The sequence below is a fragment of the Odontesthes bonariensis genome, chromosome 11 (assembly GCF_027942865.1).
Source record: "Odontesthes bonariensis isolate fOdoBon6 chromosome 11, fOdoBon6.hap1, whole genome shotgun sequence".
Lineage (NCBI taxonomy): Eukaryota > Metazoa > Chordata > Actinopteri > Atheriniformes > Atherinopsidae > Odontesthes > Odontesthes bonariensis.
Window position 1 is genome coordinate 4,929,267 of NC_134516.1, and position 26,315 is coordinate 4,955,581.

The window sequence follows — 26,315 nt, forward strand, 5'->3', positions numbered from 1 at the left end:
GTGTTTAATTTTGTTTGTTTTTCTACATTATTTATGTGTCCGTGTTGTTGACGTGTGTTTGTTTTGTTGTGTCTTTACCTTAAAAATAGTCCCTTGTCATGGGAGCTGCCCCAGCAGGCCGGGCCTACAGCAGCAGAACTATGGGATGTTTCAGGGTCACCTGAGCCATCCCTAACTATAAGCTGAGTTTGTGTGATGTCCAAATCATTTTGTGTAACTTCTAAATGTAATTAATGTTGTTTAAATCCCGCCGTGCGGCTGTGATTGATCAGGTGTGAGTGCTGCTTCTGATTGATTTGATTGTGTGTGAGACGTGTTCTGAGGTGACGGATTGTTCCCGAAGCTTCTGATTTAAACGACGTTTTGTAACCGTGCCAGTGGGTGTCAATCGGGAATGAAATCACAATTTATGAACAAGCAAAGCTGCCGTTTGCATGACCTTCACTTCATTTCCAGTCTTCAATAATCGATTGATGGCGGCCTGCACCGGGGAGGCGGGGCTTTGATTACACGTAGCTTCATAATCGTCTGAATTATGACAGCGAGGAGCAGAAAGTCCGATTCGCTCTTCAGAGTGAGTCTGACGGCCGTTTCTGGAATTAGGAGGAAGCGAAAGGACGACGTGTGAAAGTAGCCGCTCAGAGATTATTGACCAACATGTGAATATTCACAAGTTACAGATAAAGGATTTAACTGAGGTTTTAAAAAGGAGAAATCATCAGGACCCGGTGTAAATACAATCAGTTTAAGCCATTAATCAATCGATTCTGTATAATGACGACAAATAATCAAAATTAACCATTTAATTTTATGCTTTTTAATGAGAAAAAAACAACAATTATTCAACTGTTTGTTGATTTCTGATTGTTACAGAATTATAATTCAACAGAAAATTCATCCAAAGTAAAATATTTCTGATCATTTTCCAGAATATTTCGCATTAAACCGACAATTTTAACACAAATTTGGGTTCCAGTCGCAGATTTACAACCAAAAAGCTTCAGGTGATAAAAAAACAGACGAGTTTAGTCGTTTTATGAGTCGCTTTGTGTTGTTTTGTGTCACTTTGTGTTGTTTTGTTGTTGGTGCTTTGTTGTTTTGTTGCTTTTTATTTGGTTGTTGTTTTGTTGTTGTTTTACCAGTCGCTTTGTGTTGTTTTGTGTTGCTTTGTTGTTTTGTGTTGTTTTTTTTTTGTTGTCGTTTTGTGTTTTTTTACGAGTCGCTTTGTGTCACTTTGTTTTGTTTTGTGTCGCTTTGTGTTGTTTTGTTGTCATTTTGTTTTGTGTTGTTGTTTTTTTTACGAGTCGCTTTGTGTCACTTTGTTTTGTTTTGTGTCACTTTGTGTTGTTTTGTTGCGTGTCGTCTGGGTCACGTCTTTGTTTGCCGTGTGTCCGAACTCTGACGCTGCCGGCTGTGAGTTTTTCTGTCACTCGTGTCTCTGGGAGTGAGTTTGTAACGTTTGATTTGCTGTGATGGAAAGTAAAGCCGGTCTGGTTCGGTCGGGGGAGGGGAGCAGGACGAGTGACCTCAGTGTGAGGGATGTTGGGAGGTGACAGCAGTGTGCTCCCTCGTCCATCAGAGCACTAATTTAATTAGCTTAATTACACCGACATGAACCCCTCCAACACACACACATGCACACACGTGCACTCACGTGCACACACAGCTCCTCTTCTTTATTATCCGTGTCAGAGGGCAGACTCTGGACGCTTCGTTAGCGCTCACTAATGAGCTTCAATGACCACACACACGATGTCAGAGACTCGCCCAGAAATCACATCCAGAGTGTAAATATTAACACACGACTACAGCATGTGACACATAAACAGAATTCATTCATACGTGTGTGAGGCACACTTTAAATATGAGCCTCAAATATGACTGTTTTAACACAACATTTAGAACCGAATGTTTTCATTTTAAAGGCTTTTTGACCTGTTTTATGTCTTTTGTATCCGTATTTTGTGTGAATGTGATAGTTTGTTTATATCTGGGTGTTTTGTGCTCATTTAGATTCGGTATTTTTGATCTTTTTGTGTATATTTGAAAGACTGAAGTACACACAGTTGTATTTGTTATGTTGTGTACGTGGAGTTTTACTTTGTTTTATTTCCGCGTTGTTTCCTTGTTTTTCTTGTTTTGTTGCCTGATTTCGTCTGTACTGAGCTGCAGTTTAAATGCGAGTAAAAACATTAGTTTTACGTTAAAATGCCACATTTTCTCCACACAGAAGACGCGTTATTGACTGAAAGGGAGTGGGCCCAGTATGGAGCCCTGTGGCACAACGGATCATAGACGGTTAGATTAGCGATATAACATTGTGGGGATAGAATGAATGAAAAGGTTCACTCATTAAAACAATCAGCTGCTCCTTGTCTTTAAAAACTAACAAAAACTGAGACAAGACACAGAAGCAGTGAGTGTGAAACTAAGTGAACCCTTCCTGCTTCCACAGGAACTAAGAGGCAGCCATGAGCTGCTGATCAATGCTCTGATTGATTGATCATTAGTCAGTGTGAGCAGCTCTATTCACTTAGTTTTTTACTCACTGCTTCTGTGTTTTCTCTCAGTTTTGCTCCATAAATAATGAGACAGTGTAACATGCCGTGTGTTGTTAAGCTTTAACTCCTGCTGAGGAACAGATGTTTTTATAAAGAGGGTTCACTTTCTTTTCCACAACTGTTTTTAGTTGTGAGGCAGTCGGTTGGTAAAAGGAGTTTTCAAGCTTCAGGAATAAGGAATGTGATCAGGAAAATGTTGAGGAGTGATGAGCATGAATCTGGCAGCGTTCGGCCTCCCGTATGATCGATTTGATCGATTCTTCCATCGCTTTGTGTTGTTTGGTTGTTCCTTTGTGTTGTTTTGTTGTTGTTTTGTGTCGTTTTGTGTTGTTTGGTTGTTGCTTTGTGTTTTTTTGTGTTGTTTTGTGTTGTTTTTTTGTTGTTTTGGTGTTGCTTTGTGTTGTTATGTTGTCATTTTGTTTTGTTTTGTTGTCGTTTCGTGTCGTTTTGGTGTTACTTTGTGTCGTTTTGTGTTTTTGTCATTTTGTGTTTTGTTGTCGTTTTGTGTCGTTTTGTTGTCGTTTTGTGTTGTTTTGTTGTTGCTTTGTGTTGTTTTGTGTTGTTTTGTTGCGTGTCGTCTGGGTCGCGTCTTTGTTTGCCGTGTGTCCGAACACTGACGCTGCCGGCTGTGAGTTTTTCTGTCACTCGTGTCTCTGGGAGTGAGTTTGTAACGTTTGATTTGCTGTGATGGAAAGTGGAGGGGAGCAGGATGAGTGACCTCAGTGTGAGGGATGTTGGGAGGTGGCCTCCACGTCTGCAGCTCCACGTCTGCAGCTCCACTGCTCGACGAGTGCAGCACTGCAGTGTCGGCCTCCCCCCCTCCCTCCCCACGTCTCACCCGGGTGTGCAGCCCCGTCATAAATCTGATCAAAGGGGAGACATTTCCATTAGAAGGAATGGCAGCTTCTCAGAGCAGAACTGAGATTGATGGAGAAAGTTAAATTGCATTAACCGTGTAGTTTAAATATTTAGCACAGCCTTATCATAACTGTTCTTAACACTAAGGGTAATATACAGCCTGCCAGGTGCAGCACCGACCCGCTGACACTTGCTGACGAGTCTGCTGTTTTGTTTGGATGACAAACTGTGGATTTCATTCTGTCAAACCGACTCATCACCATCTGAACAGGCGCCGGCTTTCATCGCTGGTTCTGGTTCTGAGCGGCTTCTTTCAGCAGCTCAGAGTTTCCCCTTTCTTTCCGCTGCCCTTGGCTCGGCCCGATGTCACCTGGAGGTAAATGTTTACGACCGGCTCCTCATTAACGAAAGCCGGGGGCTTTAACGAGCCCAATTAAAACAATGGCTTCATCTGTGAGAGCATGAAACTGGCCAGTGTTTATTGGAACAGAGATAATGGAGTCGCTAAAGTCTTAACTCTCTCTTCGCTCCGCTCCTCAAACATCAGACCATCTCGGCAGGCTTTGCTTTGACCTGCTGGGACCAGAGTTTGGTCTCATTACCGATGGAATCCGGCTGCCCGGAAATGTCAAAAGAAGGTTGGATGGTGCTGAAGTCGGGGAGAAGGCTCTAAGACGGCCCCAAAAGCGACTTTTTACCATGTTTTCTATTGTATAAGCAACAGGGCCGTCAAACTTAACGCTTTAATCCCTCAAAAAAACAACAAAAACTTTATGACCATCGTTAAAAAGAAGAAGCAGAGATGATTCAGTGTGCCAAACCGAATGAAGACCACTGAGAAGCAGGATTTATGTCCAGATGCAAAGTCAGACCAGCTCGTACATTTACAGATGCAGACTGATGATGTTAACCCACCGAACACCAGTTCAGATCTGTGGTCCTCTACAGAGGTTCAGAACACACCGAACACCTGGTTCGAGTTGTGTGGAAACCTGAAACGGAAGCTTTGAGCAGCTGAAAGTCAAACTTTCCCCGACAGGTTCAGGCTTACTTTTAATTAGGGCTGGGCGAGTTAACTCGTTATTATCGCGTTAATTCGCTAATTATTTAACGCCGATAGATATTTTATCACGCATTAACGCAGTTTAAAAAAAAAAAAATTGTTTTTATTTTATTTATTTTATTATTGTAAAAGTCTGTTGCTCACAGGCTTTTATTTTGTAAAAGTCTGTTGCTCACAGGCTTTTATTTTGTAAAAGTCTGTTGCTCACAGGCTTTTATTTTGTAAAAGTCTGTAGCTCACAGGCTTTTATTTTGTAAAAGTCTGTTGCTCACAGGCTTTTATTTTGTAAAAGTCTGCTGCTGTCTGCTGTGGAACAGGAAAAGAAAGTAATCGGCGGATCCACCAAACATGGAGAAGGGTACGGAACTTTTACTCGGCCATTTTCATTTTAAAGTTCTTCCAGACGGCGGAGTCGACAGAACCAAAGTCATCTGTAAACACTGCCAAGTTGAATTGTCTTCTCAGCGTAGTAGTTCCAGTCTAAAATATCACTTAAAGGCAAAACACACAACTGATAGCAGCAAGTCATTCAAGGAAACAGACAGTGGAGCGAGGCTTCTACATAAAAACTACAGAAAGATGCTGATGTTAAAAGTGTGTTTGCACAACAAATGTTATGGCACTTTCATTCATATGGCAGCACATTTAAAATAAAGCTAAATGCTAAAGGCTATACACTACTTTTGGATTCTGGGTACAAATGCGATTAATCGCGATTAATCAGGGAAATCATGTGATTAATCAGAGAAATCGTGTGATTAATTAGATTAAACATGTTAATCGTTGCCCAGCCCTAGTTTTAATTCCTCCATCTTAGATGGTGTCAGAGACGTGTGGGGATGGGATTAAAAGGCAGGATAGAACGGGTTAAATGTGTGCTGAAAGGTGGAAAACATCCACGTTATCAGGCTGAAGGGGAGCGTCAGGAGCAGGTTAGTCCCCGTCAGTCGGTGGGTAACCTCTGTTCCCAGGCAGCCAATCAGAGGGGCAAGAATTGTCTGTGGTCGCTCTTTAGGTGTTGATCAGCCGTCACAGGACCTGATTTCAGCTGCATGGAAAGTCATAAAACCTTCTTTAGAAACCACGTTCACCAGGTCGTAACATAAGAAAATCTAATGAAAAGTAGTTTATTTCAGGGATTCTGCTCCATGTCTCACTTTTCAGCCTCAAACTCCAACAGGAAAGTGTAACTTTGACTGCTTTGTGGCTGCGGCATGAAGCTCGGCCGTAAAACGGCTCCTCTGGGAGAGTTTACAGCTTTGTGCACGGCGTCGTAAAACCACTACACTGAAAGAATAACCAGTTACAGCTCAATAAAACAGGATGCTTCCTGCAGGGAGGGCGGGCGTGGGGGAGCCTGCAGCCAGCAGGGGGCGCTGGACCTTCTTCTTCCCCAGGTCCTCATCTGTTGTGTGATGTGTGTTGCAGTCGCCCAGAAGATCGTGGCCACCAGGAAGAAGCAGCAGCTGTCCATCGGGCCTTGCAAGTCGCTGCCCAACTCCCCGAGTCACTCGTCCGTCTGCGCCCCGACGGTGTCGGCCGTGCACGTCAGCCAGGTGAGAGGTCGCCGCACACGCCCACCTGTAAGGCTGTGGGGTTCAACTTTTTAACTCTTAACCCTTTGTGCGGTCTTAACATTCTGTTTACTCCCTTTGTCCTACGGGTCAGAAATGAGCCGCCCTACCAAAGCCCCAAAATAAAGCAACTTAATTGAATTTTAAATCCAAAATCTATTTTTTATGATGAAGCCACCTGTTATTTATCTATTCAACTCAATTTAATACATTTTTTATCATGTATTTTTTGTTACAGAATACAAAAAGACAATTTTTTTTTTTAACCACAAACCAACTGTCAGTTGGACCAACAGTTTTCTTGTTTTCTCAGTTTTCTTTTACATAATAAAGGTTTATTATTGCCATTATATAAATGTGAAGTAATTACTTCTGAATTAATTATATTGAAAGGGGAAAAAAACGGTGAACTTTTTTCTGGTGTTTAAATGTTTTTATAATTCACGGGTCAAAAATGACCCATAAGACAATCTTTGTACCCTAGTGGTGTACAGCCCACATGGAAACATAAACAAAAATAAAGTGTGACTTTTTCTAATGATGGGGTCCCTTTAGGAAAAGTCATAACATTTACAGTTGGAAAAATATAGTTTAAGGTATTTTTTCTACAGCTAAACATGGTAGTGGCTCACTTTGGACCCGTAAGACAACAGGAGGGTTAAAGCTGTTTTTTAGGGCTGGGACGATATGCTTTAGTCACGATTCGATTTGTATCACAATTCTTGATAATTGCGATCCTACAAGTATTGCGATTCGATTTAATCAGTAATTGCAATTTTCTTCCTCCTTAAAAAACAAACAAGTTGAATCATACACTTCGAGAATGAATGTCGTTCCCGTAAATGATGCACATCAGTCTGTGTCAGTCAGTCCAGCAGCTGACATTTATTTCAACTGAGACAAAAAGAGGCATTTTTTTTCAAGTTTACAGTTACAAAATGAATTGAAATGTCCACACAGCACAAATGTGGGCTAGTTTTAACATAACTTAATGTAATGAATTGATGAAGTTCATGGTATCCTTCAGATAAAGAACAGAGAAATGTACGGGGAAAAAGCAGAAAAATATACGGGAAAAGAGCAGAAAAATATACGGGAAAAGAGCAGAAAAATATACGGGAAAAGAGCAGAGAAAAGTTTTAACATAACTTAATGTAATGAATTGATGAAGTTTTTCTGGACACAGATATGACGTAATAGAATCGATTCAGGGGAGAAAAATTGTTTTAAAAATAATCCCATTAAAAAAATCGCGATATGTACATGAATCGATTTTTTTCGCCCACCCCTACCGTTTTTAACGTTGATAAATTCTCAGTTTGTTCCAGCAGAAGTTCTGATGATCCTGAATAACACGAACAAACAGCTTAGTGGTGTTCAGACAAACTGCAGCTCCAACATCTGGAGTCCTCTCCTAACCCTTCGATCCTCACCCTTCAGACCTTCATTGATTTGTCATTAAAGAGCCATCGCTCAGCTCAGCGTCCCCACAGACCCTCCTTTATCTCCTTATCTGCTTTCCTTTAACACACCGCTGTGGGGGGGCTTTTATCCCCTGATCCTGAGCTCAGACCAAACATATACTTTGTTGGAAGCTTTACACGATGTCGCCTGTTTGTTGTTGTTTGATGCAGACGAGCAACGGCGGCGGCAGTTTGAGCGACTACTCATCGTCGGTGCCGTCCACGCCGAGCACCAGCCAGAAGGAGCTTCGCATCGACGTCCCGCAGACCACCAACACGCCAACGCCCGTCCGCAAGCAGTCCAAACGCCGCTCCAACCTCTTCACTGTGAGATCTCAGGCCGACACTCGCTCTCACAATGTTGCATCGGAGGGTTTTTATGTCCATTTATTTATCCTGTCAAAGTTTAATCCACAGTCGAGACTAAACTGATTACATTTACCTGAGACTTGTGGCATGGATAGATAGATTTATTAAAGACTCGTAGTCCAGATCACATAGACAAACAATCAGTAATAAAAGTACATAAAAAGAACATTCATTAAAAAAATTTTTTAATTAAAAATAATAATAATAAAAACACTCCTAATCTTTTAGGAGGCAATCATACCAATGTTTCCAATATACAGATATATATCTTACTGCACTATATTTAATGTTAGTCAACAGTAGGATAATTCTATTATTAGACTCATTTAGCGGCAAATAAATTGATACATAAGCTTCTTTAAAACAGCCATCAAAGAGCTGACATTCGCCGACACAAACAGTTCACCGGCTCTGCTTCATCTGGGCTTCTTTAACTAAAGTCTGAATGCATCATTATGAGCCACCTTCCATCTCTGAAGGCTGGCTTTTTTTATTATTTAAACATAAGTGTGCCGTATGCAGTGAGGTACAATATGATCTAAACAAGTTCAGTTTAACTTCATCAGAGCAATATCCACATTTCCCAACTAGAACATCAGCTTGAGCATATAACATTAGACAGACGCTCTGTCAGCACATGACCGAGATATTTTACTTCATTTGAGATGTTCAGTAAGATCCCAGACAGCTTAAAATGAGGGGAAACCCTATATGTGTCTTCTTTAGTGCGACATATCAGAATGACACTTTCTGATGGGTTGAATTTAACATCATGAAATTCACTGCATACCGAACACACATTAAGCAACTTCTGAAGACCAGCTGAACTTGGACTAGAAACCACTAAGTCATCAGCATACATCAAGTGCTTTATAACTGTGTGTCCAACCATACGGCCAGTTTTACACCGATTTAACTGCTTAGAAAGGTCATTCAGATAAAAATTGAACCATACAGGGGAGATGATGCCTCCTTGTCTGACTCTGTTACTAACCCGGAAGGGTGCAGACACACAGTTTTCCCACTTGACCTGCATGGTTTGAGTCTTTACAATGATTAAGTCTTAAACACAGCTATGGTGTTTGAAGGGGGGGTATGAGGCCACTTTAACACATTTCCTGAGTTCTCTCTCACGCTGTGTCATCTGTTTCACCATCAAAACGCAGATTTAGACACAAATTACACTTCAGAACCCTTAAAGTTCATAATTAACGCAGGAGACGGTGCAGAATCTAACCTGAGAGCTCAGACTAGCACACACTCGATGCTCCACTCCTCTTTGTTTTCTTTCGTCCTTTCCAGGCTAACGTTAGGAGCTTTCATGTTCGTGGGCGACATGTTTTTGTGCTGCCGATTGTGCATTCAAAACAAATAACACAAACGTGTTGTTTTCTGGTCCGCAGTCGAGAAAGGCCAGCGAGCCGGATAAGGACAAGAAAGGCCTGGAGGCTCGAGCCGACAGCATCGGCAGCGGGCGGGCCATCCCCATCAAACAGGTGAGACCGGCGCTGTGCGCGTCTGATGCCTCGGCCTTGATTAACAGCAAAATCACACACTTGACATCAATTAGGGCGAGGGGCTCTCCCGGGTCCTCCGAGCAGATCATTAGGAGAAGGAGTAGGAAGAGATTTGCCTCTTCCTCTTTTGTCCTCCCCTCCCTCTGTTCGTCCACTTCATCTTCCTCCTCTTGCCTCTGTCGCCCCTTCAAAGCCGCCTCCTCTCCTCTCGTCTCCTTTTTTTTTTTTCCTCCCCGAGCTTGGCGTTGGCCGCGGCATTTCAAAAGAATAAAAGAAGAAGAAGGGGAAGCAGAGGATGAAGGGGAGAACGTCTGCACAACCTCAGCTCAAGCTGCGCTGGCGAGGAGAGCACCTGAACTGCTTTTCATTCGTCACAAACGAGCGTGTCGGACTGCATCGGGGCAGGGGGACGACTCCCAACGAGCAAATCAGGCAATTAGCGCGCCGTAATCGCGACCTCTCGTGTCGTCGCAGCGGCCTCGTTTGTAATCTCCTAATGAACAAATCGCATCTCTGATGAGGGGCCGCCTCGCTGGGAGAGCGCTGGCGAGATGCACACTGACACAAGTAGAAGAAGAGGGGGGGCACACGCTGCTGCTGCTGTTTGTGTTCGGGGTCAGCGTTTAAGAAAAGAACCCGCTGTGCCGGTGCAGCAGAGATGGCGGTAATTGCCACCGAATGTGTGAAAATCCCACTTCAGCTCCCAGCGGCGTCAAACACACCAGCCTCCTCCTCTTCTTCTTCTTCTTCTGTGGTGCTAATGCTGCTGGAGTACAGGCTCAATAGCCAGAGAGACTCATTACGCAGTTAATCATCTCAGATAAAGCATGTCGGATTGAATGTTGGAGGACCGGAGAGGATCTTCTTTTCACCCTCTTTAGTTCGTGTAACGTGGAGCGATCCTGTGCTCATTTCTCCATTTGAAGACAAAACTTTCATTTTTGTTTTTACACAAGATCTCAATTCAATTCAGTTTATTTATATAGCGCCAAATACAACAAATGTCATCTCAAGGCACTTAAATAGTATAGTCCAATTCAAGCCAATTGGAATTCAATTAATTGTAATCATAATTATTTACAAAATAATCAAATTCATTCATATAGAGCCAATTCAAAAACAATTTCCTAGCTAAGGAAACCAACAGATTGCACCGAAACTTGTCTACAATCTCCCGTCCTGAGCGTGACTGAGGCGACTGTGGAGAGAAACGACTCCCTTTTTACTATTTTACCGGGATTTTACTCCCGGTAAAATCTCAGATTCTGCGGTTTTACCAACTGCGTTTTGTTTCGAACACTTTCTCCTTCACCACATTCGTCCTCTCAGCTGTCAGACATGAATATTCATGTTACTTTTGTCCAAACATGAGCCCAAATCAGGAAGTTTACAGCATTTTCTGAACACTTGGCACCAACAACACCCTCTGTTTTCCTTGAATCTTGAATTTACAAATCAGCAACAATACTGGCAGCAGCCATTTGATTTATGGTCGAAAACCTGGCGCAACCAGCTGCATTTGACCGTAGCTAGTTGGTATCCTAAGCCGAGTTTCAGCAAAAACAAAGAACAACGGGACCTCGTCTAGTTTATTGTCTATTGAAATATGTTCCTCTGCTTTCAAATTTCAAAAACATTATTGAAGTAGAAATTAGTTGTAATGGTGCTTTTGGACCAAATAGATATACAAGTTTACTGAGGGTCAACACATTTTTAACCAGTGCAGGATACAACTCTGAAAGATTTATGTTGAGGTGTATTTTCAGGCTTGAATGGAGTCTGTGGCTGCCTGCATACAAGAGCAGAATAATGATCTCTTTAAATTAAGTATGCTTGAAGAAGGCTGCAGTGCCCAACTAATCGTGAAATATACAAAAACATAAATATCAAATCAGTTTTTTCCAGATATCAGCACTAAGAATCATAAGTTATATCTCTTAAACATGCTTATTTTACATTTTATGTGACATGTTGGCATGTTTCCAGCTTCAGGTTTGTAGAACTAGGAAATGTATGGGAAAAGAGCAGAGAAATGTACGGGAAAAGAACAGAAAAATGTACGGAAAAAGAGCATAGAAATGTACGGAAAAAGAGCATAGAAATGTACGGGAAATATACGGGAAAAGAGCAGTGAAATGTACGGGAAAAGAGCAGAGAAATATACGGGAAAAAAGCAGAGAAATATACGGTAAAAGAGCATAGAAATGTACGGGAAAAGAGCAGAGAAATGTACGGGAAAAGAGCAGTGAAAAGTACGGGAAAAGAGCAGAGAAATGTACGGAAAAAGAGCAGAGAAATGTACGGGAAAAAAGCAGAGAAATGAACGGGAACAGAGCAGAGAAATGTACGGGAAAAGAGCAGAGAAATATACGGAAAAAGAGCAGAGAAATATACGGAAAAAGAGCAGAGAAATGTACGGAAAAAGAGCAGAGAAATATACGTGAAATGTACGGGAAAAGAGCAGAAACATATATGGGAAAAGAGCAGAAAAATATACGGGAAAAGAGCAGAGAAATGTACGGGAAAAGAGCAGGAAAATGTACGGGAAAAGAGCAGAGAAATGTACGGGAAAAGAGCAGGAAAATGTACGGGAAAAGAGCAGAGAAATGTACGGGAAAAGAGCAGAAAAATGTACGGGAAAAGAGCAGAAAAATATACGGGAAAAGAGCAGAAAAATATACGGGAAAAGAGCAGAGAAATGTACGGGAAAAGAGCAGAAAAATGTACGGGAAAAGAGCAGAAAAATATACGGGAAAAGAGCATAGAAATGTACGTGAAATGTACGGGAAAACAGAAAAATATACGGGAAAAGAGCAGAAAAATATACGGGAAAAGAGCAGAGAAATGTACGGGAAAAGAGCAGAGAAATATACGGAAAAAGAGCAGAGAAATGTACGGGAAAAGAGCAGAGAAATATACGGAAAAAGAGCATAGAAATGTACGTGAAATGTACGGGAAAAGAGCAGAAAAATATACGGGAAAAGAGCAGAAAAATATACGGGAAAAGAGCAGAAAAATATACGGGAAAAGAGCAGAGAAATGTACGGGAAAAGAGCAGAGAAATATACGGAAAAAGAGCAGAGAAATGTACGGGAAAAGAGCAGAGAAATATACGGAAAAAGAGCAGAGAAATGTACGGGAAAAGAGCAGAGAAATGTACGGGAAAAGAGCAGAGAAATGTACGGGAAAAGAGCAGAGAAATGTACGGAAAAAGCATAGAAATGTACGGGAAAAGAGCAGAGAAATATACGGAAAAAGAGCAGAGAAATGTACGGAAAAAAAGCAGTGAAATGTACGGAAAAAGAGCAGAGAAATGTACGGGAACAGAGCAGTGAAATGTACGGGAAAAGAGCAGAGAAATATACGGGAAAAGAGCAGAGAAATATACGGAAAAAGAGCAGAGAAATGTACGGAAAAAGAGCAGAGAAATGTGCGGAAAAAGAGCAGAGAAATGTACGGGAACAGAGCAGAGAAATATACGGGAAAAGAGCAGAGAAATATACGGAAAAAGAGCAGAGAAATGTATTTTGTCACCCTGAAAGTGTAGAAGCCTCTTTATTGGTCATTTGTTTAATTAACAGGATATTTTGTGTTCAGGAGCTTCTTTTTTGTAGCTGGACAGTTTGCTTTTGAACACAGATTTCCACTTGTACTGAGGTTTAACCTCCCATCTGCAGTAAATGAAAGCTGTCAGATAAAGAGAAGATGGTCACAAACACATCTTTTAATACATAATCACTAAATTTAGAGATGGCATTTCTTTCAGAAGTTTTTCAAAGAGCTCTTTTCCAAAAACTAGCAACATGTCAGAGCAGCGTGAAGATGTTTCCGTTCGTTTCATCACATCAGCAGACGATTACTGCGCAGAAACGTGTTCGTTATCACCCAGGATTCATTATCCAAAGTCATGTTAATGAGGCCGGACAAATACGCAGCGTGGCAGACACAAACCCCCCCCACACACACACACACCCCCTCCAGAGCAGAATAAAGCAGAAGAGGCAGCGCTATGAGGCAAAGCAGCGAGCTTCCTCCTGTTGTATCTTTTGGAAGTGGACGTTAATTGATTTGATGGTTCCCTGTGGTCGCTCTCGCCTGCCTGCTCCTCAGAGCCGACGATGGGCTCGACACGCCGCAAACCTGCTCCCTAATTACACCGAGTGCGAGACGCTGTATGTGTGTTTTATTTACCCTGCGAGCGTGCGAGAAGAGAGGCTGCACTTCACGTTCAAGGTTCACCTACCTTTTGCCCATTAACGCTCCATTTGCACTCCATTTTCTTCTCTGTGTGTGTGTCCTCCCATTAGCAGCGTGTTCACACTCGTATTTAATGAGATAGTCTTCGTCACCTTTTCGCCTTCCAACATGAACTCGAGCTGATATTTAGAGGAGAAAAACCCGCCAATCAGACAACTATGTCACAACCAACTGGAGATTTTTTTTGTGATTAGTGTTTTTTTTTGTGTAGATGTATTTTGTGTTTATATACAACTACACATATATACATATAACTTGCATAGTTATTCTATTTTTTTTCATGCTTTGTAGTGCACCATACCAGATAGATACAGATATATGGATCCAAAGCTGAAAATTCCAGCAAAAATAAGTCCAACAGAGCTAGAGTTAAAAATACTAAACAGGGATGATTTATATTCAATAAACTGGCAACTGAATTAGCCTTTAATTATCCTCTAAAGGGAGTGTTCACACTGGACAGGCTTGGTTGGATTAAAATGAATAGTGTAATTACTCCGTTGGTGCCAATCATCTGAACAGGTGAAAATGTCTTCCGGACCTTGAACAGATACCCTGCTTCCCCGATGCCGTTCGACTGTAAAGAACATCCAGATGTTTAGAGCTTGATTCTTTGATTTCAAGCTTGTCTTTTTCCTCTGAACATCAGAGCTTTGTTCAGACATCAGGAGCACTTTTCCCTATCAGTGTATCTTTCTTTCTGAGACGTTCTCAGCTGCTAAAAATGCATTGAAGTTCATAGCATTTTGAAAATGATTCTGAGCAAAGAACGTTGGCACACGATGTATTTCAGTTATTTTTGTTGTCACAGTAAAGTTTTCAGCATCGTAATCTGTTCCATCGGAGGAGGGCGAAATATAAATGACCAGTATAAAAGCTGCACGAGAGAATTCTGCTTTAATTTTGTTGGTTGTTTTCATGTCATTTCGATAAGTCTGTTAGCTTAGAAAGCTACGTTAGCTACATTCATTCAGATGACAGAACTATGTCTGCAGAAATGTTGGACACGAGTCACTTTCTAGCTTTGAACATTCGGTCCATTTGTTTCAGTGGGTATTTTCCTGATAAATCATCGATTGATTTGGGAAGTTACTAATGTACGGAAGAGTATTAGGGCCAGGCATAAGAAAAAATATTTATGTTTTGCCTGTCGAGAATAAAGTCGACATGTCGAGAATAAAGTTGAAATGTCGAAAATAAAGTAATTAGATGATGGACCAGAGGAGTTGACTTTTTTCTCGAAAATTCGACTTTATTCTCGAAATTCCGACTTTATTCTCGACAGGCAAAATATTATTATTTTTTCTTATGCCTGGCCCTAATACTCTTCCGTACTAATGTGCTTCTGAGAAAAGTCGTTCCAAGGATCATGTAAACGAGCCGGTTGTTTTCTGTTCTGAAGGTTGCGGGAAAAGTTTGTGGACCAAGAAGGGACGAAGACTCTCATAGTTGGGACGCGATTCACTCTCTAGCTTTGAATATTCGGTCTATTTTATGATAAATCACTGACTGAACCTCAACCATGTGCTTCTGTAAAGCTAAGAAGAGTCATCTGGTTGGTTCGTCCACATTAATAAATTGTATTGATTTTTACCTGTCAGTCAAATCGTGGGGCAGAACTGTGGCGTCTTCCTGTGGCGTTGCCTCTCCACCCACTTCTTCCTGTTTTCCTTTTTATTCACCTGCGTGTGCACGTGCGTCATGTACCTGTGCGTGCGTCGAAGCCACTTATTGTCGGTCCTGATCTCATTAGAGCGACTCTCAGCGAGACTCTCGACAACCCGAGGTGTCGCCGGTTCCCTTCGCCTTTTGTTAACGGGGGAAACGCCTTCGTTAAGAGAGCGCAGCGCTCATTAAAAGCACACACACACGGAAACCAGGACGTGGCTGCTGTAACACAATTAGTCTGTATAAATGAACACAAATATGCGTTGATACATCCACTCGTGTTTACTCCTGTTTAAACGCTTCATGCAAATAAACAATGAAGACAAAGAAATGAGCACAAATAACTAAATAAATGCTTGAAAGCTGGCATCCAAAACGTACATTTACACTTCCTGGCTAAGACAAGTGGCAGATATAAGATAGTGAATTCACTTTTTGTGTGATAAACGCAGCATTTTTGTGTAAATTATTATAAAAGATTCAGGGTTGTGAAGCTGTTTTGACACCAAGAGAAGTGGAGATGCTGCAAGATTTCATGTGCAGTCAAACAAACTGGAAAAGTGGCCTTCTTTTCCAGCCAGTTGCTCTAATGTAACATAGATTAAAAGAGCCCGAAGTGAGGCTGTTTTGTTGTGATCCCAACTCAGGAAAACGTCCATCTCACCACCTAAAGGAAGCAGACGTGGAGCCGCAGCCTCGGAGTGACACCATTTCTTCTTCTTTTGTAACGAGAAAGATGCGTCCAGCTTTGTTTACAGAGGCTGTTGACGTCGCAGGGATCCTCCGACATCTGCTCCACGCTGCTAATTATCCGATAATTACCGGAGAGAGGCAGCCAGGCTCCCACGTGTCGCTGTCGAGAGGCTGACCGAGGCTTTGAAAAGCAACAATCTGACAAATTAATTTCCTCCGACGCAGCAGCAGCCGAGCGGGGGGGGGGGGTGCGACCGACGCTTCGGAGAGGTTCTTGTGCTGTTTTTGTGGTCTTGATTTAACCTTTTGGAGCTGTACTGAGTCCCAAGTGGAAGCTGTTGTAACGTACAAATACAGCAAACCCATCCGACAGCTGGATTAATCAGAGCTGGTCGTGATGAAGTCAGAGAGCAGCACAGAGTAAAAAGAAGGTATTTAATGTCCTTTTCAGGAGGATAATTTGGAGAAAACGAAACATTTCAACCTTAAAAACAGATGTTGGTTTCATTTCTAAAGTTGAAAGGAAAGCCACCTCTTTCCTGCTCAAACCTTTGGTTCAACTCTCGTTGCCACCTTTTAGCAGCTTTTTGGAGGTTCAACGTTAAACTCGAATGAGCCACCGAGCCGCAGCCTTCCCTGGTATTTCCCACACATTTCTAAGAATTGATTTACTTTAAGTGTGGTAGGCTCCCCTCCTTCCAGAAACACGAGTCTGTTGGTGTTTTTATAACTTTTTGTTGGTTTTTACACGTCCCTGAGAACAGGACGCATCATCGTCTTTGTTTTGTTTTTTTTTTTTTTACAATGAAAATCTTCCAGAATCCGACAAAGAATCCCCTAAAAAGGGACATTTCTGGGATTGTTGGGAGGAACTGCGACTCTGGTATATCTAATCTGGAACCAGTTCTCTGCGTTTCGATGGCCTTGGACACGATTCTTCGCCTGGAAAACTGGTCAAACCAACAAAAACTTTCTCACCACAGAGTCCAAACACAGAATCTGTGTTTGGTCTGTGAGATTAGTCTCTGTGGTGGAAAATCCGAACGATTCTTCGGGGTTTCTAACGTGGAACCAGAACTGAAGTCTGCAGATGGCGGACGTGGAGCCTCGGGCGAGATGAGAGACTCCGATAAAAGTAATTTAGTTAATGAACTGATCAGTAAAGCCATTCCTTAGTATAGCATCAGAATCATCTGCTGTTAGCTGCTGTTTTTATCCTCATTTGGTTTAAAAAGGCTAAAGAAAACTGGAAATTCTTCACTCCGACAGCTTGTTTGTTCAAGTATTTAGATTAATTTCACAGTTGTAGTCACAGTTAGCTGCTTTTGCAGGAATTCTTCTTATTTTTCCTTGTTTTATTCCCTTAAAATGTTTGTTAGCATTTAAAACCAAGGTAATACCAAGGTCCAAGAGACTTGCAGTAAGGTCAGCTTTAAGGTCAGCTTTAGGGTCAGCTTTAAGGTCAGCTTTAGGGTCAGCTTTAAGGTCAGCTTTAGGGTCAGCTTTACGGTCAGCTTTAAGGTCAGCTTTAGGGTCAGCTTTAAGGTCAGCTTTAGGGTCGGCTCTAGGGTCAGCTTTAGGGTCGGCTTTAGGGTCAGCTTTAGGGTCAGCTTTAAGGTCAGCTTTAGGGTCAGCTTTACGGTCAGCTTTACGGTCGCTTTACGGTTGGCTTTAAGGTCAGCTTTAAGGTCAGCTTTAAGGTCAGCTTTAGGGTCAGCTTTAGGGTCAGCTTTAGGGTCAGCTTTACGGTCAGCTTTAGGGTCAGCTTTAGGGTCGGCTTTAAGGTCAGCTTTAAGGTCGGCTTTAAGGTCAGCTTTAAGGTCAGCTTTACGGTCAGCTTTAGGGTCGGCTTTAAGGTCAGCTTTAAGGTCAGCTTTACGGTCAGTTTTAAGGTCGGCTTTACGGTCAGCTTTAAGGTCAGCTTTAGGGTCGGCTTTAAGGTCAGCTTTAAGGTCAGCTTTACGGTCGGCTTTAAGGTCGGCTTTACGGTCAGCTTTACGGTCAGCTTTAGGGTCGGCTTTAGGGTCGGCTTTAGGGTCGGCTTTAGGGTCGGCTTTACGGTCGGCTTTACGGTTGGCTTTACGATCGGCTTTAGGGTCAGTTTTGAGGTCACCTTTAGGGTCGGCTTTAGGGTCGGCTTTAGGGTCAGCTTTATGGTCAGCTTTAGGGTCGGCTTTAGGGTCGGCTTTACGGTCAGCTTTAGGGTCAGCTTTAGGGTCGGCTTTAGGGTCGGCTTTAGGGTCAGCTTTACGGTCAGCTTTAGGGTCGGCTTTAGGGTCAGATTTACGGTCAGCTTTAGGGTCGGCTTTACGGTCAGCTTTAGGGTCAGCTTTAGGGTCGGCTTTAGGGTCGGCTTTATGGTCAGCTTTAGGGTCAGCTTTAGGGTCAGCTTTAGGGTCACCTTTACGGTCAGCTTTAGGGTCAGCTTTAGGGTCGGCTTTAGGGTCGGCTTTAGGGTCAGCTTTACGGTCGGCTTTACGGTCGGCTTTAGGGTCAGATTTACGGTCAGCTTTAGGGTCTGCTTTATGGTCAGCTTTAGTGTCAGCTTTAGGGTCGGCTTTAGGGTCAGCTTTAGTGTCAGCTTTAGGGTCAGATTTACGGTCGGCTTTAGGGTCGGCTTTAGGGTCAGCTTTACGGTCGGCTTTAGGGTCGGCTTTAGGGTCACCTTTACAGTCAGCTTTAGGGTCGGCTTTAGGGTCGGCTTTAGGGTCGGCATTAGGGTCAGCTTTACGGTCAGCTTTAGGGTCAGCTTTACGGTCAGCTTTAGGGTCGGCTTTAGTGTCGGCTTTACGGTCAGCTTTACGGTCAGCTTTAGGGTCAGCTTTACGGTCAGCTTTACGGTCAGCTTTAGGGTCGGCTTTAGGGTCGGCTTTACGGTCAGCTTTAGGGTCAGCTTTACGGTCAGCTTTAGGGTCGGCTTTAGGGTCGGCTTTACGGTCAGCTTTAGGGTCAGCTTTACGGTCAGCTTTAGGGTCAGCTTTAGGGTCGGCTTTAGGGTCGGCTTTAGGGTCGGCTTTACGGTCGGCTTTAGGGTCGGCTTTAGGGTCGGCTTAAGGGTCAGCTTTACGGTTAGCTTTACGGTCAGCTTTACGGTCGGCTTTACGGTCGGCTTTACGGTCAGCTTTAGGGTTGGCTTTACGGTCAGCTTTAGGGTCAGCTTTAGGGTCAGCTTTAGGGTCGGCTTTAGGGTCAGCTTTACGGTCAGCTTTACGGTCGGCTTTACGGTCAGCTTTAGGGTCAGCTTTAGGGTCCCTGCTTCAGATCGAGCTCCAACCCTTCACCTGTGGGTGTTTTCTGAGCAGCTAACAGATCTGCTGACCTCCTCCTGATGAACATTTCCTCCGTGAGTTTCTGAGCGTCTCCTTCCTCCTTTGAGGAGCTGATTGGTGCTTGTAATCTTGTAATTGCCTCTCGGGGGGTTGCAGACGAGCACTGGGCCGGGTGGTTTTGACAAGTCTACTCGTCCCCCCTCGGCGCCGGGCGCTTTGTAAGGAGTTAAATTGGATGGTTAATTCGGGTGTTATTTACCCTGTAATTCATTAGTGTCGCCCCGCCATTGGCAGCGGGCAGGCTGTAATTTCACGCTTCGCAATAAAAGATGTCTCATAATCTGCTTCATTTAGCAGCCAAAGAATTTAATGAAATTAACTGCAGCCCTAATTAAGACGGTGAATATTAAAGACCTGCTATCAAGGCTTTAACGAGGGTGACATGATCCGCCTTCCGCCGGATTGGAAAAATATCATTTCCCAGGGAAAGGTTGTCAGCGCTCGGAGCCATTTTGGCCATGATGACATTTTTGTCATGCACACTAACCTCTGGAAATGAGATTTTTCAGGGGGGCTGGGGTGCGTTGGAGGGACGGTGCTCCCTTTTTAGATGGAGGAATAATTAAAACAAGGAACACAGGCGTCAATCAGAGAGCGTTTTCAGATTGTGCTCATTACGAGCCTCCGCGGAGGTGTTGCTCCGAGCTCGCCGGAGGTGTCCCGCTCGCTTTGTTGTTGCTCGCCGTCTGCGTTTTGTGTGTTTGCGCCGGACAAAAGCGCCGGTTGGTGAGGAAGAGGAGGCTGAGCGTGGAGCCGAGCAGGGGCGAGGCTTTTTATCCACTAATGAATTGAGACTGCTGAAGTAAGGTTTGGATAATTGAGTTTCTAATTAATTACCCAGAACTCTTATCAGATAAATCGGCTCCTCTTCGGCCCCCCTCTTCTTCTCTGGTTTTTTATTTGATCTGGTCTGCGTCCTGCTTCCCCTGAGCTCGCCCTTCGCTGTCCTCGCCTCATCAGCGCCGACCTTGTCGTGGAGGCTGACGCTGCTGTGTGGCCGCTCGTGTTTTCATGTCGGTCGTTGCTCTTCTTCTCTGCTTTCCGTTCGACGCCAGGCGGCTCCGTCGGCCTCTGTGGTGACGGCCATCGGGTCAACGGGCCCCCGGGAAGAAGAACATAAAGCCTCGCATCGCCGCGCAGTCCTTTCAACTTGTTATTTTGGTGATAAATCTGAAAGGATCATAGTAGATCCGCACGTTGTTGGGGAATCTGCAGGAGCAGTGTGGCCCCAGCGGCCCCTGATGTTGACTCATCATGGAGTCTTCTGATTGTGTTTTAAAACCAAGCCCGTAACCATTTTACATGGGTTACTTTTCCTGTTCCAACATCAAATTTGTGTAAAAAACTGAAAATCTCACCTCGTGTTTTTCTGTTTCTGTTGTATTTTTGGGGATTTTGTTCTTTATAGAGGTTCCATCTTACCTTTTTCCAAAGAAGATTTCTAAACGTTCTAAATGTTAGCATCTGTATTTATTCTTCTGGTTCTAGACAGTTAATTCACTGAACCAGAGAAGATGGGAGAACAGTGTATAAAAGTCCTCTTGGACAGTGGATTCCTCCTCCAAACTTGGCAGATTTAGTAATTTTAAAGAAAGGGATCCAGATTTGCACCAAAATACTGTGAGTCCTTAAATTCCGTCTTTCCACCATGTGTGTTGGTGTTTATCTCAGTAGTTTTATTCATTTTAAGCTGAAATTTGGTCATTTTTAATCACAGGACATTGGTTCAAGGACTGTAGGAATAAATTTTATAACTTTTATTTAAAATTGTATTCATTTTTCAGTATAAAAAATTTAATAATGAAAAATATATGTAACTGAAGTGAGGTTCTGTACACAGTCTGCAGAGAAAAACACTTTGTTCTTGTGATTATGGGTAAAAATATTTAATTTGCATGATCTTTGGTGCTTGTGTTGCAATTCCTCCTTTGATATTTACTGCTGTAATAGTCCTGTAGGTAAAATACTTCATTTTGATCTCTAAATTCATCTTTAACTGTTTCATCTACTTTTAAAGATGTACATTTTTATAGAAATTCTCTCCATGTCCCTCATCTGTTGAGCCATGATGAAATGTTTTTGGCAACATGGCACCTTCCCACAGGGTTGTGCTGAAATGTGTCTGAGAAATATTTCAAACTTAAGGTTATTTTTTCCACTGTTTGGTTCTCGGAACCTCTGTTTTTCCTCCTCTTTTGTTCATTTAAGAAGCTGAAAGTGCCACTTCCCAACCAGATGCTTTTCATTGGCTAAAATCTCTGCCTATTCAGAGTTTAACCCTCAGGGCTCTGAGCCTGTTTTGGCCGTTTTTGAATTATTTTGCTTTTTTATACCACAGTGATTTTTGACAGCAGGTGAGCCACTTTTAAAAAAAAAAAACATCACATGATCTGATCACGCTTTAACCCCTGAGGGTCAAACATTGCTCAGTTAATCCCCAAAAAAACTAACTGATCTTTAAAATATAGTTATTTTATTGATCTGTCAGGTGAGTTTCCGCCTTGGATCAGCAGCGTCCTGGTCTGTGAGGCTTCGGCTGCTTCTCTTGGAGGTGAACTTTCCAAACTGCAGCCGCCTCTTTCCTTTATCCCCCGTCGGGTATCAGAGGATTGAACAACTGCAATCAGCTTTGCACATTCTCTGTCTGTCTGAGAGGATGATGGATGACCCTCGAGTGGCGCTCAGGCCGGATCAGATGGCCACCTCGATACAGCAGGGATCCCGCCGTCATCCCCTGCTTTGCTGCCGTAGGGGGGGGTGACACCTCTAATTTAGCCTCCTGCTGGGGGGAGACGTCGAAGAACAAAAGGTCCCCGGACTCTTTGAGTTCTGGAGGGTTTGTCCACGTCTTTTGCAGAGATATTACCTCTGAGATCTGCTGTCACGGCTTTCAAGAGGCCTCGGAAGAGTCCATTGTCTGAGCAGAATGGGGGGGGGGGGGGGGGGGGTGATGATTGAATGATTTGAGGGTAGATTAGTGCTTATCAATGGGTGGGCAGGCTCTCAGAGAAAGTTTGTTTATCCGTCCAGAGATGCAGACAATGGGAAAAGGACTTTAACAAGGTTGGTGTTTCTTCCTGAAAGTTGCATTTCTTCCTTTCTTTCCGTGTTACCGTCCGGTCGATTCCTCTTTTGGACGGATGCGGGACACGTGACAGCTGTGGTCTTTAATCAGAGGCCTCGGGTACGAGCCTGCGAACATGTTCAGATGCGTCGCCTAACGAATGACTTCATCAGTCGGCTTCCCCGGAGCCAGCGACCTTTTCTGAAGCACCACCCTGTAATACTTCACCGGGGCGCAGAAGTGCCTCGCTGTGAGAAAGACGGGACGGTTTTTTAGGGATGAATATCTATCTTTGAAGACGTTGTCCTGTTCGTACCCTTTTTGAACACAACTTGAACCCACAAACCTCACTAATGCCCTCGGTCGTTTTTGGATGCCTAACAAATGACTTCATCTCTTCGCCCCCCGAGCGAGCGACCTTTTCCTAAGCACTACCCCTCAATACTTCACCGGGGCGCAGAAGAGTATATCTGAGGATGTATTTATCTCACATCTATCCTCTCATGTGGAGACCTTGTGAGCTGTCATGGCTGCCTCCCTCCTCCACCTCCCGAAGGTAAAATAAGAGTGTGTGTGTCACAAAGCCTGTGGAGGTGAAAAATGAAAGATATTACCCATCAGGAGGGTTTCAATTAGCTTTCCTCTCGTGCAAACTGATCGCTTGTCATCCTCAGGACGGATGGCTGGAATTAATCCGCTGATGTCGTTGAAGGTTTGAAGAGAAAAGTGGAAGAATGTTGGTTTAGTTCAGTTCAGGATTCTGTGTGGAATAAACCAAAATGCGGCTTTCCAAACACTTCCTTGCCGGTTTTTAATGGGAAATGTTTGGTTTGCCTTGTATACTCGGTCTGTAAAATATGCGGGAAAAGCTTCAGCTCAGGCAAAACTACAGGCCTCCATTTTAGACTTTTTATTTTATTGGTTGGAACCTCTGCATGATCCTAACGGTCAAATATCAGCCGAGAATCATCCAGTGCATCCGAAATTACAAATGAGTGGTTTACTCAAACACTTCCTCGCCGGTTTTTAATGGGAAATGTTTGGTTTGCCTTGTATACTCGGTATGTAAAATATGCGGGAAAAGATTCAGCTCAGGGAAAAATACAGGCCTCCATTTTAGACTTTTTATTTTATTGGTTGGAACTTCTGCATGATCCTAACGGTCAAATATCAGCCGAGAATCATCCAGTGCACCCGTAATTACAAATGAGTGGTTTACTCAAACACTTCCTCGCCGGTTTTTAATGGGAAATATGTGGTTTGCCTTGTACTCGGTCTGAAAAATATGCGGGAAAAGATTCAGCTCAGGGAAAAACACAGGCCTCCATCTTATACTTTTTATTTTATTGGTTTGAACTTCTTGCATGATCCTAACGGTCAAAAATCAGCCGAGAATCATCCAGTGCACCCGTAATTACAAAGGAGTGGTTTACTCAAGGGTGTTGATCGACCTCAAGAACCATGAAAGCCTTCAACTCGCAGCTATTTCTTTGCCCTTTTTACCCAAATATACGTGCTTCTCTGGGATGACTGGCCCTTCAGTCTTTGGTTTCCTTTGACTCAGAATCATTCTCAGGACTTTAAAGATGCTCGTCCCTTCACACTCAGGACAGCAGCGGCTCTGGATTCGGCTGTTGGATTGACTGACGTGGATAAATCCCACATGACTGAGTTGACCTGGAAAGTCTTGGCTGATGTAAACACACGTCCTCTCGGTGCCTGGAAACATGTTGCCGCTCGGCGCTCACTAACAGGCAGTAATGGATGATCAGCTGGCCTGACAGCCTCACGGCTGCCGGCAGCTTTCACTTCACCGCAGCAGGAAGCTCGTCAAGTCCTGTTTGGGCACCGTGGGGAATTCCTGTTGTTGCACGGAAACACACACAGACTCACAACCGCTGCGTTTCACTGCTGATGGTAGGAGCCGAGAGTTCACTGTCTGTAAGTACAGTGGGACATTTGAACCTCTGAGGTGAGTTCACTGTCTGTAAGTACAGCGGGACATATGAACCTCTGAGGTGAGTTCACTGTCTGTAAGTACAGCGGGACGTATGAACCTCTGAGGTGAGTTCACTGTCTGTAAGTACAGCGGGACATTTGAACCTCTGAGGTGAGTTCGCTGTCTGTAAGTACAGTGGGAAATTAATCGCTCTCCTTCCTGTCGGCGCCCCGTCTCGCTCTCACGCCGCTGCCTGCGCTCCTCGTCACTCTGAAGCGTTTTTTTGTGGTGTTTCTTCGTGGCGTTATGTCACCGCCAATTACTGTGAGAGTGCCGTCACCGGCGCCGGGGTCACCCCGGGCCTCGCCGCCCTGTCCCACCACCACCCACCGCCTTAATGAAAGCTGAGCGGTCGGGGCGGCGGGGAGCAGGCCGCTGTCCATCAGCCCCCCCCCCCCCAGACTCTATTAATACCCTGCGTCGGAGCGTTAATGTTTCCCAGGTCCAGTGAAGTGACACGCGTGGCAGCGCGGCTGTAATTGCTAATCAGCGGACGGTTTTATCCCCCCGCCGCCGCCCCATCCCTCGCCTCCTCCCTGACCTTCCTGCTCTCTAACTCTCGCCTAATGAATGCGGCTCAGATGAAGTGTGGGCGGCGAGCGGGCGGCGCTCGGCCTAAACACCGCTCAGCCGCGGCTGATGTGCGTAGGAGGGAGAAATAAAGACTCAGACAATTAAATAAGTGCTGATTTCCTCCACGTCTTAGGCTCCGGTGCGACTCTCTGACGTTAAAGGGTTGTTCCGAGTCATCTCGTGGCCGAAAGCTCGTTATCTTCAGTCCGCAGAACGCTGCCGTTAATCAGCCGCAGAACGCCGCGCTCTGAGTCAGATCAAAGTTCTTCTATCTGTGCTTTGCACCTCATTTAGGGTCTAATTTCCTACATTCACATCCTGTTAGAACGCAGCCAAACACGATGTTGGCCTCCAGTATCCTTCCAGGCCACATTATCGGCTGATGTCTGATTTGAAAAAAACGCCTTTTCTTTACATTCCTGACACATCTGACTCTGCTGGAACATAATAAAAGTTCATTTTATTGATATTTCATCGGGTCACAACTAAAAGTACATGAAGAACCCAACAGGTTCCTTTGTGTTTTAGAGACTCAGAAACTAAGTTAACTCCATGATGAGATTTTTGTCTAAAAGACCAAAGAAAGTGTCCTGATCAGCAGTTCTGCAGCTTCCTGAAGCTCTTTCAGAGCTCTTCTTTGGACGTCGAGGAGGAGCACCACAGGGTTCCATCCTTGGCCCACTTCCTCTTCGAGACGTTCAGCTACGTCTCTGATTTTACCTCCTGTGAACTTCAATGTAAAAAGCCTCAAACTTCTGTTAAAAGATATATTATTTCTTATTGATCAGTATATCAGAGCCTCACCTAAAATATCACATTTATGATTTATTTCTGAAGCTGATTTTGACACATTTTACATCCTATTTTGCTTTAATTTTACTCAAACAGTTAATAAAGTCCTGATCAACAGTTCTGCAGCTTCCTGAAGCTCTCTCAGAGTTTTTCTTTGGGCATTTTCTGCTTCTTCCCTTATCTTCAGTCCAGTCCTTGTACCTGAGCATCTTCAGAGGAATGTGTTTTTTCTTTGTTAAGCCACTTAACTCTGAGCTGTGAACCATTCAGGCAGGGAAAAGGCTCCTAACTCAAGGGATGAACCAGTGTTGTTGCCACACAGAACCGACAACTTAGCAAAGAAGCCATTTTAAACTGGATCTTTAGGCACTTTGTTCCCAGCAGCCTGTCACAGAGACACATCATTTGTTCCCATTTCTTTAGTTGCATCTCTGAAAAACAGCAAAATGTACAGATTAGTGGAAAAAAAAGCCAGAAATTAGAAAGAAATAAATTATTTTTACAAGAAAAAAAGCTTAAATTAAAATGATAATAA

General features: G+C 43.6%; 1 protein-coding gene across 6 annotated transcripts in view; it reads left to right on the forward strand.

Moving 5' to 3' along the window:
• The window catches only part of agap1 (ArfGAP with GTPase domain, ankyrin repeat and PH domain 1), a 234,564-nt gene that overhangs the window by 147,341 nt on the left and 60,908 nt on the right, over positions 1 to 26,315 (forward strand). For all 6 annotated transcript variants that reach the window (XM_075477312.1, XM_075477313.1, XM_075477308.1 and 3 more), the window contains 3 exons: positions 5,911 to 6,038; positions 7,691 to 7,846; positions 9,292 to 9,384. In XM_075477312.1, coding sequence (XP_075333427.1) covers positions 5,911 to 6,038; positions 7,691 to 7,846; positions 9,292 to 9,384 — 377 coding nt within the window. The remainder of the gene's footprint in view (positions 1 to 5,910; positions 6,039 to 7,690; positions 7,847 to 9,291; positions 9,385 to 26,315) is intronic.